Source organism: Urocampus carinirostris, chromosome 4 (assembly GCF_059441175.1).
Source record: "Urocampus carinirostris isolate Australia breed hairy pipefish chromosome 4, RoL_Ucar_1.0, whole genome shotgun sequence".
Lineage (NCBI taxonomy): Eukaryota > Metazoa > Chordata > Actinopteri > Syngnathiformes > Syngnathidae > Urocampus > Urocampus carinirostris.
In genome coordinates, this window is record NC_142352.1 from 51,404,914 (window position 1) to 51,426,242 (window position 21,329).

The following is a 21,329-nucleotide window of genomic DNA, read 5'->3' on the forward strand; positions in this document are numbered from 1 at the left end:
GTACAATAGTGCAGAGAAACAGATGTGCAAGGAGTGGCTAGCTATAAAGAACTGCCAGTAGTGCAAAAAAGTCAAACAAAACCAACAGATGTACAGATTAGCAGCAGTTTAGATTAACTATGTGTTTGATTGACCATTTAACAGTCTAATGGCCAGGGGGACAAGACTATTGTGGAACCTGGTGGTCCTGCACCGCACACTGCAGTACCTCTTTCCAGAGGCTAGCAGAGTGAACAGTCCATGATGGGGGTGAGAGGGCTCCCTGATAATGTTCTTAGCTTGAGATAGGCAGCGCTTCTGGCCAATGTCCTGAATGGAGGGGAGAGAAGTCCCGATGATTTTCTCTGCTGTCCTCGTCACCCTCCTCACACTACCCCAGCCGGAAGCGCTGCAGCCTCCACACCACACAGAGATACAGCTGGTCAGGATACTCTCTAAGCTCTAATTTTCTGAGACAGTCCAGTATATATATGTATATATATTTATTAGTTGTGATTGCTTCAGCAAGGCACAACTACATTGCCAAGTGCTGTAAGCACAGGGCAATGTAGTTGTGCCTGCGAAAAATGACACTAACCCAACAATTCATGTACTAAAAATTCCGGCCCGACCGGGACTCTTGTGGGTTGTCTTCTGACAGCGATACAAGTCACCGGGGGCCTGCAAGGGGCCCCGGAGACGAAAAAAAGTCCACATCCGCTCTAATATGTTTTGAGAGTCTCCCATCCGGAATACATGGGCGCATTCATTTCTATGGGTAGTCATGGAAACGAGGGCTTTTCCAGAGGGTAGTCATAGTAAGCAGGGACTGTCCAGGGTGGCTTGAGGGGGCCCGACCCACATTACCTTTAACCATGGGTAAATGGTGAATTCCAAAGAGTGGATGCTAGCGAGAGGCTGCTAACAGCTATGTGCGCCGCTAGCAAAGTGTTGACAACATTAGCGCAAGCTAGCTGTAAACACTGTTGGTGATTACGCCAGCCCAAGTATTAGCGATGAGAGGTTGATGCTATGCTTACTCATGCTAGCAGTAAAAACTGTTGGTGACAAGCTAGCTGTAAACACTGTCAGCAATGCTCACTTCTTCATAGTTAAAAGTTTTGGTAATGGCTACATTTTAACGACTTCATATTTACAAATTATGCTAATGGCCTCATGTTAATGAGTTATGCTAACAGATACATTTTAAAAAGTGATGCTAACGCCTAAATGCTAACTTCTTTATGCTAAAACATTTAGGTAATGGCAATATTTTATAGATTTCATATTTACAAATTATGCTAATGGCTACATGTTGACGAGTTATGCTAATGGCTACCTGTTAAAATGTGATGCCAATTATTTAATGCTAACTTCTTCATGCTAAAAATTTTTGGTAAGGGCTATATTTTAACAACTTCATATTTACAAACTATGCTAATGGATACATGTTGATGAGTTATGCTAATGGGTACATGCTAAAAAGTTATGCTAACGGCTAAATGCTAACTTTTTCATGCTAAAAAATTTTGGTAACCGCAATATTTCAATGACTTCATATTTACAAATTATGCCAATGGTCTCATGTTGTTGAGTTATGTTAATGGGTAACTGCTAAAGAGTGATGCTAAAGGCTAAATGCTAACTTTTTCATGCAGAATAATTATTCTAATGCTAACATGCTAACGACTCAGCAAATTGAATGGGCTCAATGCATTCCGGATGGGCCAATTAAAATCGACCGGCCCATTCTATTTAAACATGTACCGTATTTTCCGCACTATAAGGCGCACCGGGTTATAGGGCACACCCCGAAAAAATAGTTTTTGGTCCTATTTTTGACATATATAAGACGCACCGGATTATAAGGCGCTACAATGGGAACGTGGACAAAACAGTCAGATAGTTCAGTCCAACTTATTACCCCCTTAACATTCCGAAAGCTTGCAAAGACGCAAATACGTGTCGAGAACACGTGCGAATGCGGTGTCCGTAAGATGTCACTCAAATGCATCGTTCCATCATTCGGAAGGTTAAAGTCTTGGGATTCAAGAAATGATAACCATTCCTTCGTATCTATTTTCTTTTTCGCTCGCAACTTTACTGTGCATATGACAATAAACACTTGGAATTGAGTTTAATTTAAAAATAGACACTCCATTCCATCCATTATCTGCACCGCTTATCACAGAAACATCAAGTTCAGTCTGAAACAAGACAATATAAAACCGGGAATAGCTCACCGAAGTCATTGTGTTCATAATAATGTGCAGGCAATGTCCTCTTATATCCGTGAGGGTAGTAAATCCAGGAGAATACAATATTTACAAATACAGAATAGAAAAAATTGCTTTCTCTATGCCATCGGCCACATGCTATACGCATTCATCTTTTTCGGCCAATTGCAGGCTTTTATTCGCTGTTTAAGCCAATGGCAGCCTGTACATTATAAAAAGGATCCGCCTCTTGACCTCCGAATAACTTTAGCCAATAGTGATCGATTCAACTGATGATTGACACATCTTTTTCGGCCAATTGCAGGCTTTGTTTGCCGTTTGAGCCAATGGCAGTCTGTAAATGATAAGAAGGATCCGCCTCTTGACCTCCGAATAACTTTATCCAATAGTGATCGATTCAACTGATGATTGACACATTGGTTAGCCAATGAAACGCCGGTAAATAAATCCCACCATCCACCGCCTACTACTTGGCGTTCGGGGGAAAATCGAGTCGGCGGCTGCAAGTTAGTTGGAAGACTTTGCGATTAATGTTGATCCATAAATAAGGCGCATTGTATTATAAGGCGCATGGTCAGCTTTTGAAAAAAATAAAGGCTTTTAGGTGCGCCTTATAGTGCGGAAAATACGGTATATTTTAAAAGTTTTTAATGTGTAATAACAGTGTTATTACTATGGTTTTACCATGAATGTGTTTTTTAGACCTCCACAAGGCATATCCTTGTTGTTAACGATTATGGGCCCATCCGAAATGAACTTGCCAGTACCGGGGGGGGTGTGGGTGGGCGGAGTCACCCCACAGAACCAAGTAAAAAAATGACAGAAACATCACTCTGGGTTAAAAAAATTATGCTAACTCATAATGCTAACAACCGGGGTTATATATACATGACGGGATCATCTTCCAGATCAATCACAACTCTTACAATTGCCGCAGGAATTGTCTAGTTATGTCTATCTTCTTCCGCCGAATTTTAACGGGGAACTCCTCCCAGAGCTTTTTAAATACTCCATCGATTCATATACCAAAAATTCCGGCCCAACCGGGACTCTTGTGGCTTGTCTTTTGACAGCCCAGGAGAACAAAAAAAGTCCCCATCCGGAATAATGGGTTTTGAGATTCTCCCATCCAAAATACATGGGCCCATTCATTTCTATGGGTAGTCATGGAAACGAGGGCTTTTCCAGAGTGTAGTCATAGTAAGCAGGGACTGTCCAGGGTGGCTTGAGGGGGCCCGACCCACATTACCATTAGCCAGCCCAAACATTAGCGCAAGCTAGCTGTAAACACTGTTGGTGATTAGTCGGGCTGGCGTAGCCAGCTCAAGTATTTGCGCAAGCTAGCTGTAACACTGTCGGCAATGCTAACTTCTTCATAGTAAAAATTTTTGGTAACGGCTATATTTTAAAGACTTCATATTTACAAATTATGCTAATGGCGTCATGTTAAAGAGTTATGCTAACAGGTACATTCTAAAAAGTGATCGTAACAGCTAAATGCTAACTTCTTCATGCTAAAAAATGTTTGTAAAGGCAATATTCTAACGACTTCATATTTACAAATTATGCCAATGGTCTCATGTTGATGAGTTATGTTAATGGATAACTGCTAAAGAGTGATGCTAACGGCTAAATGCTAACTTCTTCATGCTAAAAAATTTTGGTAATGTCAATATTGTAACGACTTCATATTTACAAATTATGCTAATGGGCTCATGTTGATGAGTTATGCTAATGGATACATGCTAAAAAGTGATGCTAACGGCTAAATGCTAACTTCTTCATGCTGCAAAATTATTCTAATGCTAACATGCTAACAACTCAGCAAATTGAATGGGCTCAATGCATTCCGGATGGGCCAATTCAAATCGATCTGCCCATTCTATTTGAACATGTATATTTTAAAAGTTTTTAAAGTGTAATAACAGTGTTATTACTATGGTTTTACCATGAATGTGTTTTTTAGACCTCCACAAGGCATATGCTTGTTGCTAACGGTTGTGGGCCCATCTTAAATGAACTTGCCAGAACCAAGTAAAAAAGCTAAAAACTTTATGCTAACATAATGCTAACAACCGCGGTTATATATACATACCGGGATCATCTTCCAGATCAATCACAACTCTTACAATTGCCGCGGGAATTGTATAGTATATATATATATATATATAAATATATATATATATATATATATATATATATATATATATGTATGTGTATGTATGTATGTATGTATGCATGCCCGATCACATCCGCCGCCTTTTCTCGCTTGACGCCGCGTCCGCCGAACTCGCTCCGTCGCGCGGCCTGGGAGTGACCCGTGCCGCCGCAGATAATGGATGGATAGATATATATATATATATATATAATATAATATATATATATATATATATATATTCATATATAAAGCTATTAGGCCCCCTTGAACTTTGAGACCTTTTGCCACATTTCAGACTTCAAAGATCAAGATATAAAACTGTGAAGCATCAACAATAAGTGGGACACAATCATGAAGTGGAACACACTTCAACAAATAAAAAACGAAAAATTATTCAAAAATTATGCAAAATTATTCAGCCCCTTTACTTTCAGTGGAGCAAACTCAGAAGTTCAGTGAGGATCTCTGAATTATTCAATGTTGATCTAAATGACTCACGATGATAAACGGAATCCACCTGTGCGTAATCACGTCTCTGTACTTCCCAGTGCACTGTGATAGTCTCAGAGGTCATTTTCTAGGCGCACAGAGCTTCATGAAGAACGAGGAACACACCGGGCAGGTCCGATTGTGGAGAAGTTTAAAGCTGGATTTGGATACAAAAAAGTTTTCCCAAGCTTTAAACATCCCAAGAAGCACTGTGCAAGCAATTATATTGAAATGGAAAGAGTATCAGAACACTGCAAATCTACCGAGATCGGACCGTCCCCCTAAATTTTTAACTCATACAAGGAGAAAACTGGTCAGAGATGCAACCAAGAGGCCCATGATCACTCTGGATGAACTCCAGAGGTCTACAGCTGAGGTGGGAGAAAGCCATTTCTTAAAGATATCCATAAAAAGTGTCGTTTAAAGTTTGCCACAAGACACCTGGGAGACACACCAAACATGTGGAAGAAAGTGCTCTGGTCAGATGAGACCAAAATTTTACTTTTTGGCAACAATGCAAGACGTTATGCTTGGCATAAAAGCAGCACAGCTCATCACCCTCAACATAACATCCCCACAGTCAAACATGGTGGTGGCAGCATCATGGTTTGGGCCTGCTTTTCTTCAGCAGGGACACGGAAGATGGTTAAAATTGATTGGAAGATGGATGGAGCCAAATACAGGACCATTCTGGAAGAAAACGTGATGGAGTCCGCAAAAGACCTGAAATTGGGACGGAGATTTGTCTTCCAACTATAACAATCCAATCCAATCCAACAATAATCCAAAACATAAAGCAAAGGCTACAATGGAATGGGTTACCAAAAACATATCAAGGTGTTACAATGGCCAAGTCAAAGTTCAGACCTCAATCCAATTGAGAATCCATGGAAAGAACTGAAAACTGCGGTTCACAAACGCTTTCCATCCAACCTCACTGAGCTAGAACTGTTATGCAATGAGGAATGGGAAAAAAATAGCTTAAGTGACTTGCAGCTGTAATCGCAGCAAAAGGTGGCGCTGCAAAGTATTAACTCAATGGGGCTGAATAATTTTGCACACCCACTTTTTCGTTTTTTAGAAAGTTTAAAATATCCAATAAAGTGTGTTCCCACTTCATGACTGTGTCCGACTTATTATTTACAAGAAATTACCGTTTTATATCTTGATGTTTGAAGTCTGAAATGTTAAAAAAGGTCACAAAGTTCAAGGGGGCCATATAGTTTGGCAAGCCAATTTATATATTCATACATACACTTTGTGTGTCTGTGTCTGTATATGTGTGTTGGTATCTGCGTGCATGTACAAAAATGTGTGTTTGTGTGTGTGTGTTTGTATACAGTATATATATATATATATATATATATATATATATATAGTATAAGCATACACCCCGCTATTTTGCTTAATCTCCCACTTCGAAATTATGGAGGGGTCTGAAATTTTCATTGTAGGTGTTTGTCCACTGTGAGAGAGATAAACTAAAAAGAAAAATCCAGAAATCACAATGCATAGGGTTGTACCAGCTCAGTAGCCTAGATGGTAGTGTGCCCGCTTTGAGACTGGGAGGTCGCTGGTTCGCGCCTCGGCCGAGACATACCTAATTGGTATAATGGCGGCGCCCTCTGTTGGCTGCGGCTGCATCGACTCGCTACAACGGGTCAGGTATATCGACATTTCGTTCTGTGTACACTGTTACAAAGAATGACAATACAAAGGAAATTATTATTATTATTATTATTTTCAACAATTTATTTGTGTGATTTAGCTGCAAATAAGTATTTGAACATCTGACAAAATTATTGTTAATTGTTGGTACAGTAGCTTTTGTTTGCTATTACAGCGGTCTAACATTTTTCTGTAGTCTTCTACCAGGTTTGCACACACTGCAGGAGGGATCTTGGCCCACTCCTCCAAGCAAATCTTCTCTAGATCAGTCAGGTTTGGAGCGGTCACTGAGAAACACGGAGTTTGAGCTCCTTCCAAAGATTTGTGATTGGGTTCAGGTCTTGATAGTGGCTGGGCCATGCTAGAATCTTGATATGCTTCTTACGGAGCCACTCCTTGCTTTTCCTGGCTGTGTCTTTCGGGTCGATGTCGTGTTGGAAGACCCCAGCCACGAGCCATCTTCAATGCTTTGACTGAGGGAAGGAGCTTGTTCCCAACAATCTCACAATACACTGCTGCACTCGTCCTGTCCCATGTCCAGAAAAACACCCCCCGGGGCATGATGCACACTTCACAGTAGGGATGGTTTTCTTCGGATTATACTCTTCATTCTTCTTCATCCAAACACGCTTAGTGGACTTATGATCAAAAAGTTCTATTTGGGTCTCATCTGACAACACTTTTTCCCATGACTCCTCTGTATCATCCAAAAGGTCATATCCAAACTGAAGATGGGCCTTGACTTGTGCTGGTTGAAGCAGGGGAACTATTCGTGCCATACATGATTTCAAACCATGACGTCTTAGTGTTTTATCGACAGTAACCTTGGAAACGGTGGTCCCAGCTCTTTTCAGGTCATTGAACAACTCTTGTGTTGTAGTTCCAGGCTGATATCTCACCTTTCTTAGAATCATTGAGGCCCCATAAGGTGATATTTTGCATGGGGCTCCACTCTGATTGAAATTGACCGTCATGTTTAGAGCTTCTTCCATTTTCTAATGATTGCTCCAACAGTGGACCTTTTTTCACCAAGCTGCTTGGCAATTGCTCTGTAGCCCTGTCCAACATTGTGGAGGTGTACAATTCGGTCTCTGGTGTCTTTCGACAGATCTTTGGTCTTCACCATGTTACAAGTTGAAGTCTTTTTTGATTGTATGGGGTGGACAGGTGTCTTTATGCAGCTAGCGACCTCAAACAGGTGCATCTGATTCAGGATGATACATGGAGTGCAGGTGGACTTCTAATGGGCAAAGTAACATGTCTTTCTTGGTCAGAATTCTCGATGACACACAGGTGTTTAAATACTATTTGCACCTGTATCATACAAATAAATTGTTAAAAAATCATGCATTGTGAATTCTGGATTTTTCTTCTTAGTTTATCCCTCCATAGTGGACATGCTACTACAATGAAAATTTCAGTCTGATCTGGGTGTTCAAATACATATTTTCTCCACTGTATGTGTGTGTGTATATAATATATATGTAGATATATACATATACAGGGCTCATTACGAACTACACACACACATACATATTATATATATATATATATATATATATATATATATATATATATATATATATATATATATATAAGGGTACCCTTAGCAGCAAATTGTAACTTGATATATATATATATATATATATATATATATAATGTGTGTGTGCGTGCGTGCGTGCGTGTGTGGTTTGTAATGAACCCTGTGAGTGGCTGGCAACCTGCCCACTTCCCGAAGATGATTGGGATGGGCTCCAGCACCCCCGCGACCCTACTGAGAATAAGCGGTTGCAGATAATGGATGAATCGAAATATGTTTGTAATGATGCGTTCTTAAATAAAATAAAGATGTAAAAAAAAAATGTAATTACTGTTTTTAAAAACAAAACAACTTTTAGCGTCACAACGGAAAGGTTTGCACTCTCATTTGCATTGATTTAACCGACTTACTGGCTCATAAATCACGTGATACAACAAATAGCTGCCAAAGCTTTAAACCATCAATTTTAACAGTTAGTTGTGGCTTGTCTACATCTTACCAAATCTACATGACTTCAGTCCCCACCATTTACAAGTATCATCGTACACTGGCACTGATCCAAAAGCTTTTAAAAGTCTGGATGCTTACCAGTTTTTGTATCTAGTACTCTACGAAAAAAAGCAAGCGCGTTGTGAAATGTCCCTGTCACGCAAACATCACTAAAATGAACTTGTATCTAAATTTTAGGGTAATGTAACAGACAAGTAAAGTTCAGGGCATTTGTACCTTGTATTCACTCATGAGCATGTTGAAATTTACTTTTGCAAAGTTTTATCTTCTTAACATTTGTCTGCCGTTTTATCCTGTTGGTAATTTGGCAGTTCATTTTGTTATAAAAAGTTTTACGGGAGAGCAAATTACAGTTCTTAATACACTTGGTAGATAACGGTTTTGACTCACTGGTTAATTGCAATAAAAGCAGCTCATTACATAGTAAGAAATGGTAACGGTAAGGGTTATTGTTCTATCTTCTTTATTCATTATCCATTATCCGTTATCGGTCAGTTCATAATACGCTACAAAGCCTAGGAGCCCGGACTCTTACTCTCAGCCAAAAGGCCAAGCTAAGGTCCTAGCCTTAAAGCCTTGCTGCGATCATTGCGAATGCACCTTTCCCGGAGGTACTGTAATACCGGGCCGATGCGTGGAGTGGACAGAGCAGGCAACGTGATGTCACATGCAAAGGGTCAATACCATACAGCAACATCTGACAGTCTACAGCAGGGGTCAGGAACCTTTTTGGTGCGGAGTGCCACTTTCAAATTTCCTTGTAAATCAGTGTGCCACACCAAGATTAGTGACTCGCACAACATTTTTTTAATATCCAACAGAGCTGTCATTTTACTCCAGTCCAAATATACAACATGGATAGACATTTTAATCGTATAACTCAGTGTTTTTCAACCCTTTTTTTGAACCAAGGTACACTTTTATTTATAAAAAAGTTCCGTGGCAAACCGTTCGTCGAAAATGTTTGAAAATTAAGTTATATCAAATATTTCACTGTACTACCTCATAAGCAGATAATTAGTATATAAAAGAAGAAAATAATACTTAATATAAAAAAAGAATGATGTGCTTTATGTTATTAAATGTACTGTGCTGGCAGCACGGCGGCGCAGTGGTTAGCGCGTGTGCGGCACAGTTCTGAGGTCGTGGGAACCTCCTGCGTGGGTTCAAATCCAGCTACCGGCCCTACTGTGCGGAGTTTGTTTCCCCGTGCTTGCATGGGTTTCCTCCGGGCACTCCGGTTTCCTCCCACATTCCAAAGACATGCATTTCAGGTGAATTGGCCGGTCCAAATTGTCCCTAGGTGTGACTGAGCGAGTGAGTTGTCTGTCCCTGTGTGCCTTGCGATTGGCTGGCAACCAGTTCAGGGTGTCCCCTGCCCACTGCCCGGTGATGGCTGGGATGGGCTCCAGCCCCCCCGCGACCCTAATCAGGATAAGCGGTACAGCTGATGAGATGAGATGTACTGTGCTACCTCAAGAGCAGATAAGTAGTACATAGAGTGTATATAAAAATCTACTGCCACCTACTGATATGGATGACTATTACAGTTCCTCGTCTGAAGAGTGCAACAATACTGAATGGCCTAAATTTTTGGAAAGATACAATTCCAGCGGCACACTGGTATAACTGACCTATTAATCATCCACTATTCTTGTTCATCAATTAACTAAAATATGAATGTGAACAACATGTGGAAAGGCCTGAAGCCATTCTGACTTCAACTTTTTACCACAAGAATTACCGTAAATTCCGGACTATAAGGCGCACTTGATTATAAGGCGCACCCCCCCACATTTCGGGAGGAAAACGTATTTATTACATACACAAGCCGCACCGGTATATTAGCCGAATATATCCACATTGGGAACAGAAATTCTTTTCAACTGAACAGTTTCAACGGTGAGAACCTGTATAAGTTTGATGTTCCTCTGTTGCTTGCTAATTATCAGACACATCATATTACCGTATTTTCCGCACTATAGGGCGCACCGGGTTATACGGCGCATCCCCAAAAAATGGTTTTTGGTCCTATATCTTCCATAGATAAGGCGCACCGGATTATAAGGCGCTACAATGGGAACGTCGACAAAACAGTCAGATAGTTCAGTCAAACTTATTACCCCCTTAACATTCCCAAAGCTTGCAAAGAAGCAAATACGTGTCGTAGACACGTCCAGATGTGGTGTCCGTACGATGTCACTCAAATGCATCGTTTCAAATATAATTCGGAAGGTTAAAGTCTTGGGATTCAAGAAATGCCAACCATTCCTTAGTTTCTATTTTCTTTTTCGCTCGCAACTTTACTGTGCATATGACAATAAACACTTGGAATTGGGTTTAATTCACTCAACTCATCACAGCAACATCAAGATCGTTCTAAAACAAGATACCGGGAAAATATAAAGCCGCATAGCTCACCTAAGTTCTCACGTTCAATAATGATACGCAACCATGGTCTTCTTACAACCGTGAGTGAAGTAAATCCAGGAGAGCAAAATATTTACAAACACAGACTAATGAAACATGTTTCTTTATGGCGTACTTTAGCAAGCTTGCTATTCACATTTTTTTAAGGTTTATTGTTTTATATTCTTTATCAATTATCCATTATCCGTTATCGGTCAAATCACAATACGCTAAAAAGACAAGGGCCGAGACACTTGCTCTCAGCCAAGAGGCCGAGTCAAGGTCCTAGCCACAGAGCCAAGTAGCGATCATCGCGAATGCACCGTTCCTGGAGGTACTGCAATACCGGGCCGATGCGTGGAGTGGACAGAGCAAGCTCTTATTCCATCTTCGGTTTGCACATTTTTTTTTGTGTGTTTTGAACAAATTTATTGACACTTATAACAGAAAACAAACAGTGTGAGGTTTGAACAACCCCTCTTGACAATCTCAACAGCAATCAAGCACATTCACAATATTATATTCCAATATGACGTTTAACAGCAAATACAATGTGAGGTTTGATCAGCACCTGATCGTCTCATGCTGACACATTTAGGTTTTACTAATTGGTTGTTAGAATGGAAAATGATACCGGTTGTTATCATTTGATGCAGACCTGCAAAGTCCAGGTGCCCGTTGAAAGTAATCCAAGGGGAAAAAAAAGTGTATATTTCCGAAGGTAAGGGTGGGGAAAATATATATGCACCTTTGTCTGCGGTGTCCACAAACACGCACCTTTACTGGTCCCTTCTTCCCATAATCCCCCGCGTCTGTTACGCCCCTTCTTTTTAATTGGTCAGTGCAAGACTTAGCAGTACCTAATGTCCAGAATAAATACAAATAAATACATGACAAAAATTTAGAGTTGCAAATACATATTATACATGGTTACACATATTTACGAAGAAAGACGGTACACCGAGAGAGTTTTCAAAGCTTTAATAATAATAATATAACTTTTATCCCAAACCGTGCCTGTGAAAGGTACCACCACGCTACTCATAACACGCTCGCAGAGCTCAAAGCGTAGCTGTTTAAAAAGCTGTGCCGCAAAAATGAAATTCACGGCAGGCCGTTCTCGTCTTTCCCGTCTTTATTGACGTCTTCAAGGACGTCTTCCTCACATTTGAAACAAAGTCCTATCCTCGGTCATACGGACAATTCGATCATAACCCAAGAGGATGCAGTTTACCTCGGCGCACAAATCCACCGGTTTAGATTTTACCTTTTGTACTCGAGTGTCGCTGGTGTTCATTAGTGTCACTGAATAAGCCGCAGGGCTGAACATTTGGGAAAAAAGTAGCGGCTTATAGTCCGGAATTTACGGTAACCACAATCAAGCATTCTTCATCAACTATAAACTACAATCAAAAAACAAGTAATATGGTCAGCTACTAAACCATTCATCAATGATATATTTTTGAAGAAAATATCAAAACTTAAAATAACAGCAGCAATGCACACGAGCGCACACACATACACACACGCTTCTTTAAAATATTCGCAGTAAATGGTTCTCCTTGCTTTGCTATGCAGTGATCAAGTGAAAACTTGCTTCAGTGGTGGTGTTTTTAGCAGCAACAAAGGTTTTTAGGGTCTGTGTTTGTTTGCCGTATCTGGACGCAGCGCATTTTTATGCCTCCGCCTTGAATTCATGTTTCGTCTCGTAATGACGTTTAACACTTGATGCGCGAGGTACAACGCTCTCGAAACACAATGCACAAACAGCATTTTTTTTTTCTCACAAAGTCCCTGTCATCTATCCACGCTGGCTGGAGAAGACGTTTTTTTTTTTCGCTGGAAGAGCGGTCATGATTCGTGTACCTTTAAAATAGATATATTTTAGTGCCTCTTAGTGGTTGAAAAAATAATTACCGTATTTTCCGCACTATAAGGCGCACCTAAAAGCCTTTGTTTTTTTCAAAAGCTAACCATGCGCCTTATAATACAGTGCGCCTTATTTATGGATCAACATTAATCGCAAAGTCTTCCAACTAACTTGCAGCCGCCAACTCAATTTACCCCTGTACGCCAAGTAGTGCGCGGTATATGCTGGGATTTATTTACCGGCGTTTCATTGGCTAACCAATGTGTCAATCATCAGTTGAATCGATCACTATTGGCTAAAGTTATTCGGAGGTCAAGGGGCTGATTTTTTTTATCATTTACAGGCTGGCATTGGCTTAAACGGCAAAACAAAGCCTGCAATTGGCCAAAAAAGATGAATGTGAATAGCATGTTAGGTCGAACTACGGTGGGGGAGGAAACAGTATTTTACTATTCTGTACTGTATTTGTAAATATTTTACTCTTCTGAATTTACTACACTCACGGATATAAGAGGACATTGGCTGCACATTATTATGAACACAACGACTTCGGTGAGCTACTCCGGGTTTTATATTATCCCTGTATCTTGTTTCAGACTGAAATCGATGTTTCTGTGATAAGCGGTGCAGATAATGGATGGAATGGAGTGTCTATTTTTAAATTAAACTCAATTCCAAGTGTTTATTGTCATATGCACAGTAAAGTTGCGAGCGAAAAAGAAAATAGAAACTAAGGAATGGTTGGCATTTCTTGAATCCCAAGACTTTAACCTTCCGAATGATGGAACGATGCATTTGAGTGACATCGTACGGACACCGCATCCGCACGTGTTCTCGACACGTATTTGCGTCTTTGCAAGCTTTGGGAATGTTAAGGGGGTAATAAGTTTGACTGAACTATCTGACTGTTTTGTCCACGTTCCCATTGTAGCGCCTTATAATCCGGTGTGTCTTATGTATGTCAAAAATAGGACCAAAAACTATTCTTTCGGGGTGCGCCCTATAACCCGGTGCGCCTTATAGTGCGGAAAATACGGTAGTTAAAAAAACAAAATGTATTTGAATAACTAAAACTACATGAATCATCATATAATTATGCATTTTTTTACACTCGCAGGTTGAGAAATCTGAATCTGTTTTACATAACATGAGCCTCACTTATGGGAAGCTGGACATGATTGTCCGCCATCTTGATGCTACGGGTACCCAAAGACCGAAAACCTTGTTTGCATGATGTAGAAGTCGCACTGGGGAAGTCATTTAGAAAATAAATGGTGCGGTCTGGTCTCTATGCTTTTCCGTATTTTGTATTCTTCCTTGCACTGTAGCACTTGTTTTCGGTTGCACCACAATACAGTGACATCTACTGGTCAAAGAATATAGTGTCTCTTTAACAAAATTGTTTTGTTTGCATTATTTTTTCTTTCATCATTGTTTTTGATTAATGTTTTATTGTTTCACTATTTTAGTTTAACTTTATCTTACCTAAAAAGACACTTTAATATTTGACCACTAGATTTCATTGTATTGTGTAGTGCAGGGGTCTTTTTTGAGTGGACACCTATTTTTGTTACTAGCTATCTCAAATAACACCCAGTTTACGTATGCATTTCTTATTTCTGTGTTGTTAATTTGTTATTACTTGGTTGAAAAAACAACATTTTTCTAGAAAATCACAATGACCTAGTACTGGTGAGCCATTTTCAGAACAGGTTTGCGGGCACCCCTGCCGTTCTTAGGGGGCACCCTGGTGGAGAACCCTGATGTAGTGCGACCAAAAACAAGTGCGACAAAGCACAAGGAAAAACATAAATCACGGAGACCTAAAGTGACCAAACCACATCATTTTTCTTCTCATTGTTTTGTTTAACCTTTCACAAGGTGTTTGTACTTTTTGGGGTACCTTTAGCAGCAAGATGGCTGACAAGTATGTCAGCTCTGGGGCAGTGCTTCTCAATTGTTTTTTGTTTTTTTGAATTGTTAAAACAATTGATGTTTGTAGGCCTTACAATCTTTGCAATAGTACATTAGTCAATTCTTTCAGGGGTGAAAAATAATTTTGCATTGCCGGAAACTCAGCAAAATGTAACTTGATGTCAAGTTTTGGACATGTTTGATAACGATTTAGTTGCCACACTTGGGATTGCCATTGCTCACTGTTGTTTCAAGCGTTGCTCACGGAGTTTGTGTGAACACTCAGACCCGTGGAAAATTAGAGGGAACATTGGTTGTAAGCTCTCCTGCCTTAAAATTTTTAAAATAGCAAGCACACCAGTCTTCGCATGTCTCCCTTTAAGGTCGCAGTCAACACTATCGGAGAATACTTTTTACTCAATAAAAGTATCTCACATATATCAACGTGTGGCAACGGCCAATTACAGACAATAAATGACACATACGTAGCATAATAATAATGCATATGGTGAATCATTTTTGTCAACTGACCAAGGAAAATAAAATTATTAGAATCCTTCGAATATTTCTCTATGAGTGTTGATTGTCAAAGGGGGCAATGAAGTGGGGTACTGATTTGTCACGTATAATGTTGGTTTTTGTCTCCAGGAATTGCTTTAGCACACAGGCCCATAAAACACCATGGTCATGGTGAAAAATCGTTGTAACATATGGACAACTGAGAAAGCAAGACTCTTTTTGTATACATTTGTAACAGTTCATTTTTCCAGTTTATGTTGCCTATACTTCATTATAATGCTGTAAAATCCAGGTCCCGTTTTTGTTTAGTTTTTTATTTTAAAGTGTTATTACATTGTCTAAAAGAGTGAGACAAGAACGTATTTTTAGCAAAGAAAATATCCAAATGACAAAACAATGGATCAAATCTCAGTGGGTCACCTTTCATTATGTTTAACCTTTGAGGTTCTACAGCAGCGTATGTCATCTGGACTAATGATCTTGTGTGTACAGTTTCTCTGGGATCATGCAGAAAACGGTCAAGGAACTGGCGCCTCGCTGCCATGTCAACTTCCTACTGTCTGAAGACGGCAGCGGCAAAGGGGCTGCGCTCATCACAGCCGTCGGCGTCCGATTGAGACAGCAGCTCAGCAGCTAGCAACCATCATCTATCGGACCCCTCAAGCGTCTGCCACCCTCCTGTCACATGTCAGCAACCTTTTTGGTGTGGAGTGCTACTTTCAAATGTCCTTGTAAATCAGTGTGCCACACCAAGATAAATGACTCGCGCAATATTTTCTTTTATATCCAAAAGAGCTGTCATTTTACACCAGTCCAAAATCTGACTCCCTTGCTAATATTGACCCTGTTTGAGATATAGACTTGTGACCTCTAGGGTAACCTTCTGTGACATAAATATGTCAGCACAATGATTTTGAAGAGTTTCAGAATGTTTCTCATAATATTACTATTATCAATAATAATAATAGTAGTAATAAAACAAACTAGATTTGTCGAACACCTATTCAGTAAAACATCACTAAGTGGAGGTATTCCTCTGTAGTTGGATCCAAAAGCCCCCCCAAAAAAAACATAATAGGTTTAAAGCGTTTCTTACTTTGCAAACAGTATAGGCAGGAAGTCCGATTTTAAATGAAAAAAAAACAAACAATTTGTTTACATGGCGGGATCCAATGCAACCAGGGTTTCATTCACAATAAAATACATTACATATGGCTATTATAGTATATCTAATAAAGGCTATTTGTGTACAATTAGTTGTGATCGTGGATATCATAGCGTACATTGGTTCGTCTCTGGTGTTTGTGACTTTTTCTTCCGCGTTAACAAACGCATTTTGTAGAGTACGATCGCGCGTTATTGTTTTAATAAACGCGTTATATAGACTATGATCGCTTAATTGTTTTAATTAGCTCGCTTTATTGTTTTAATAAACTTATTATATGGAATACGATCGCTTTTGTCGGAAGCGCAGCAGAATGCGCGTTCACGCGATGGGGGAGCATGTATCCGCCTTTTCAGACTTGTCCTTGAATTCATGTTCATGTTTCGTCTCGTATTGACGTTTACACTTGTCGTGCGAGGTACAACGCTCTCGAGGCATAATGCACAAACAGCAGGGTCATTTTTGCACAAAGCCCCATTCGTCTGTCCACACTGGCTGGAAAGAACAAGATTTTTCCGCTCGAGGAGCTGTCATGATTTGGCTGTCGTGATTCGTTCATTTGTCGTGCGCCGGTGTTTCTGTGGGAGGGTTAAAACAGACCTCTCCTCTGCGAGGCACCACGCAGACACACGCTCACCGTAAAGCCGCTAAACAATGAAAGCGCGCAATGAAAATGTCTAAATTTCAGGTCAAAATGCACATTTACAAAAAATCATTATTACTGTGCCGTGCGCTTGCGTGCCACTGTTAAACCCCTCGCGTGCCACTGCTGGCACGCGTGTCATAGGTTGCCGACCCCTGGTCTAGTGTGAATACACCATAGGAGGGGTGGGGAACGCTTTGAGCCACAATAACACAAATACAGTGCATCCGGAAAGTATTCACAGCGCTTCACTTTTTCCACATTTTGTTATGTTACAGCCTCATTCCAAATTGTATTAATTTAATCTCTTATCTCAAAATTCTACACTAAATACTCCATTATGACAATGTGAAAAAGTTTTTTTTTTTTTTTACTTTTTTTAAATTTATTAAAAATAGAAAACTAAGAAATCACATTTACATAAGTATTCACAGCCTTTGCTTAATACGTAATAATGTTGATCCACCTTTGGCAGCAAATACAGCCTCAAGTATTTTTGAATATGATCCCACAAGTTTAGCACACCTATCTTTAGGCAGTTTTGCCCATTCTTCTTTGCAATAAGTCTCAAGCTCAATCAGGTTGGATGGGAGACGTTTGTGCAGAGCCATTTTCAGATCTCCCCAGAGATGTTCGATCGGATTCAAGTCTGGAGTCTGGCTGGGCCACTCCAGGACATTCACGGAGTGGTTCTGAAGCCAATCTTTTGAGATCTTGGCTGTGTGCTTTGGGTCGTTGTCCTGCTGAAAAATGAACCTCCGCCCCAGCCTGAGGTCAAGAGCGCTCTGGAGCAGGTTTTCATCCAGGATATCTCTATATTGCTGCATTCATTTTTCCTTCTATCCTGACTAGTCTGCCAGTTCCTGCTGCTGAAAAACATCCCCACAGCATGATGCTGCCACCACCATGCTTCACTGTAGGGATGGTATTGGCCTGGTGATGAGCGGTGCCTGGTTTCCCCCAAACATGGCGCCTGGCATTCACACCAAAGAGTTCAATCTTTGTCACATCAGACCAGAGAATTTTGTTTCTCTTGGTCTGAGAGTCATTCAGGTGCTTTTTGGCAAATTCCAGACGGGCTTCCATGTTCCTTTTACTAAGGAGTGGCTTTCGTCTGGCCACTCTACCATACAGGCCTGATTGGTGGATTGCTGCAGAGATGGTTGTCCTTCTGGAAGGCTCTCCTCTCTCCACAGAGGAACGCTGGAGCTCTGACACAGTGACCATCGGGTTCTTGGTCACCTCCCTGACTAAGGCCCTTCTTCCCCGATCGCTCAGTTTAGAAGGCCGGCCAGCTCTAGGAAGAGTCCTGGTGGTTCCAAATGTCTTCCATTTACGAATAATGGAGGCCACTGTGCTCATTGGGACCTATCCTTCCCCAGATTTGTGCCTCAAGACAATCCTGTCTCGGTCTACAGACAGTTATTTTGACTTCATGCTTGGTGTTTGTGCTCTGACATGCACACTCAACTGTGGGACCTTATATAGACAGGTGTGTGCCTTTCCAAATCATGTCCAATCAACTGAATTTACTGCAGGTGGACTCCAATTAAGCTGTAGAAAGATCTCAAGGATGATCAGTGGAAAAAAGATGCACCTGAGCTCAATTTTGAGCTTCATGGCAAAGGCTGTGAATACTTATGTAAATGTGATTTCTTAGTTTTTTTATTTTTAATACATTCAAAAAAAGTAAAAAAAAAAACTTTTTCACATTGTCATAATGGAGTATTTTGTTTAGAATTTTGAGATAAGAGATTAAATTAATACAATTTGGAATGAGGCTGTAACATAACAAAATGTGGAAAAAGTGAAGCGCTGTGAATACTTTCCAGATGCACTGTATTTTTAATCATACACAATCAATTTCAGGACAAAATTCAACAAAACCACCAGACCCACTCTCCAGACAAAATTAATGTTTCTGTGCTTTTTATTTCACTGTGTGACATTGGATGACTTGATGAAATATATGAAATAAGAACAATGCCAGAGACTGCCTTCCATATCAACAAATATACAACATTAAATTTGTCTCCCTCCCGCAAATACCCTATTTGTATGACCATAGGGAGCACTGTGTTAAAATGTGCAGTCTCTAGCTGGTTCTATTTCTGTATTTAACACATACACAGGTCGCACAGCACCATTAAGAGCGGGTGCCGTTCTCAGCAGCTGTCTTCCAACAACACAGACAAGCATACAAGTGTGCGTCTTTATGAATATTGTGGGCAGCAAAACCAATTTTGGTTGTGGTTTATTTAGTTATTAGTTACAAAGTATAACACACGAATAAAAGTTTGTTGGACTTACTTTTTCAGCTTTGTAAACCTTAAATCATTATTCTTCAGCTCTGTTGCGGCTGCTTGGTTTCCATTTTCTTCCGCTTAGCGTAGAAATCAACACACCATGGCGGACGAAAACAAAAAGCATTATAGTGGAAATTAAGGTTCTGGATTTAATTCATATTTGGGGGGTGCAACTCTGTTCAGCCTCTACAGGGGTGTCCAAACTATGGCCCGGGTCTTTTTTTTTTTGGCTCGCAGCAAATTCTGAAAATATAGTTGAATATGGCCCGCACATGGCGCTTGAGCTCAACTCTTGCACTTCTCAGTTTTAACGCTAGATGCAGCCAGTAACGGTGCTTCTCCACCCATGCAATTGAGATCCCCTGAACTGGAAAACATTGGAATTGTGTTTTCTTTGCTCATTTAATGGATCTTCTTGTCATTAATTTGAACTGTCATTGAAATTCAAAGTGTAGAACTTATTTTGACACAAAATAGATTGATGTTCTGCTGGTTCGAGAGCGTTCTCCATCCGGGCACCGGTGCTGTGGAATGCTCTTCCCCCTGAGATCTGATCTGCAACCTCAGTGGAAATGTTTAAATCTAAGCTTAAAACTCACTTCTACTCTATAGCATATGAATAACCTACTCTTCTCGTTGGCTCCAGAGCAGGGGAATGTATAATAATATTCTGAAAAATAGTCTGTGTAATATAGTGTAATAATCTGTGAAGCCCTTTGAGACTCTTCGTGATTTAGGGCTATACAAATAAAAATGACTTGACTTGATTGTTAATTCTAAACCCTATCAGTGCAGATAAACGTAAATTTTGCTACTAAAAATAGGTTAACAACGAAATTAAAGTAGATGACCGGCTATCAAACTGAAAAATAAATAAAACATCCATCCATCCATTATCTGCACCGCTTATCTTCAGGTTGTGGGGGTGCTGTAGCCCATCCCAGCTGTTTTCGGGCAGGGGAGCCCCTGAACTGGTTGCAAGCCAGTCGCAGGGCACACAGGGACAGACAGGTCACTCGCTCATTCACACCTAGGGACAATTTGGACCAGCCAATTGACCTGACATGCACGTTTTTGGAATGTGGGAGGAAGCCGAAGTGCCCGGAGGAAACCCACGGGGAGAACATGCAAACTCCACACAGATGTTCGGCACAATTTCTGACCTCAGAATTGTGCCGCACACGCGCTAACCACTGCCCCGCCATGCTGCCCGAAATTAAACCTATTTAACAAAATAAATATTACCACTCCTCAAACATAGAACAAGTCCAGTAGCTTTTCTTTCCTCTATCTAACAGCATAGGAGCTACACTAAGGTATAGCTGAGGTTTGTATTCGAGACTGTATCGCTAAATACAAAAAATGTAATCAACATTTTTTTTCTCCTCCTGGCCCTTTCAAAAAATGTTTAAGCCAATGCGGCCCGCGACTCAAAAAGTTTTCCCACCCCTGCTTTAGTAGCACAATAACTTTCAAATTGCTAGATAGGCTATGGCAATAGCATCGATGTGTACCATAAACAATGGACGCATTGCATGTGACATCACGTATCCTTCTCTGCTCTAGGGGGATATCCTGGCGTTTGAACATGAAACGCTTAAAAGTCACAGGAAATCGCTTACAAGTCGCATTTATTTGGAAATGTGAACTATCTCACAAAATCGTAAGTCTTAAGTACGACTCGCCCAAAGCTCGAACACTTGACCTTCCGGTTTTGGTGCAAGCGAAACTATGCCCTTTATATACAGAACCTAATCAATTACATTACCAGTGCTATTTTGTATTTGCATAAATCGAACTCCATTATAGATAAATCAGAAATGCAAATGAAATTTGTTTAAGCAAACTTTTATCTCTGACCCATATGTACTGTAGAAAAAGCTATACATGGCGTGCAAGCCATAAGTTCCAGACCCCTGCAC

At 40.4% G+C, this 21,329-nt stretch overlaps 1 protein-coding gene across 2 annotated transcripts in view; it reads left to right on the forward strand.

Moving 5' to 3' along the window:
• The window catches only part of LOC148368133 (hexokinase-1-like), a 141,066-nt gene extending 124,520 nt beyond the window's left edge, over positions 1 to 16,546 (forward strand). For both annotated transcript variants that reach the window (XM_088334848.1, XM_088334849.1), the window contains one exon: positions 15,786 to 16,546. In XM_088334848.1, coding sequence (XP_088190974.1) covers positions 15,786 to 15,930 — 145 coding nt within the window. In that variant the 3' untranslated portion in view covers positions 15,931 to 16,546. The remainder of the gene's footprint in view (positions 1 to 15,785) is intronic.
• Positions 16,547 to 21,329: the final 4,783 nt, after the last annotated feature.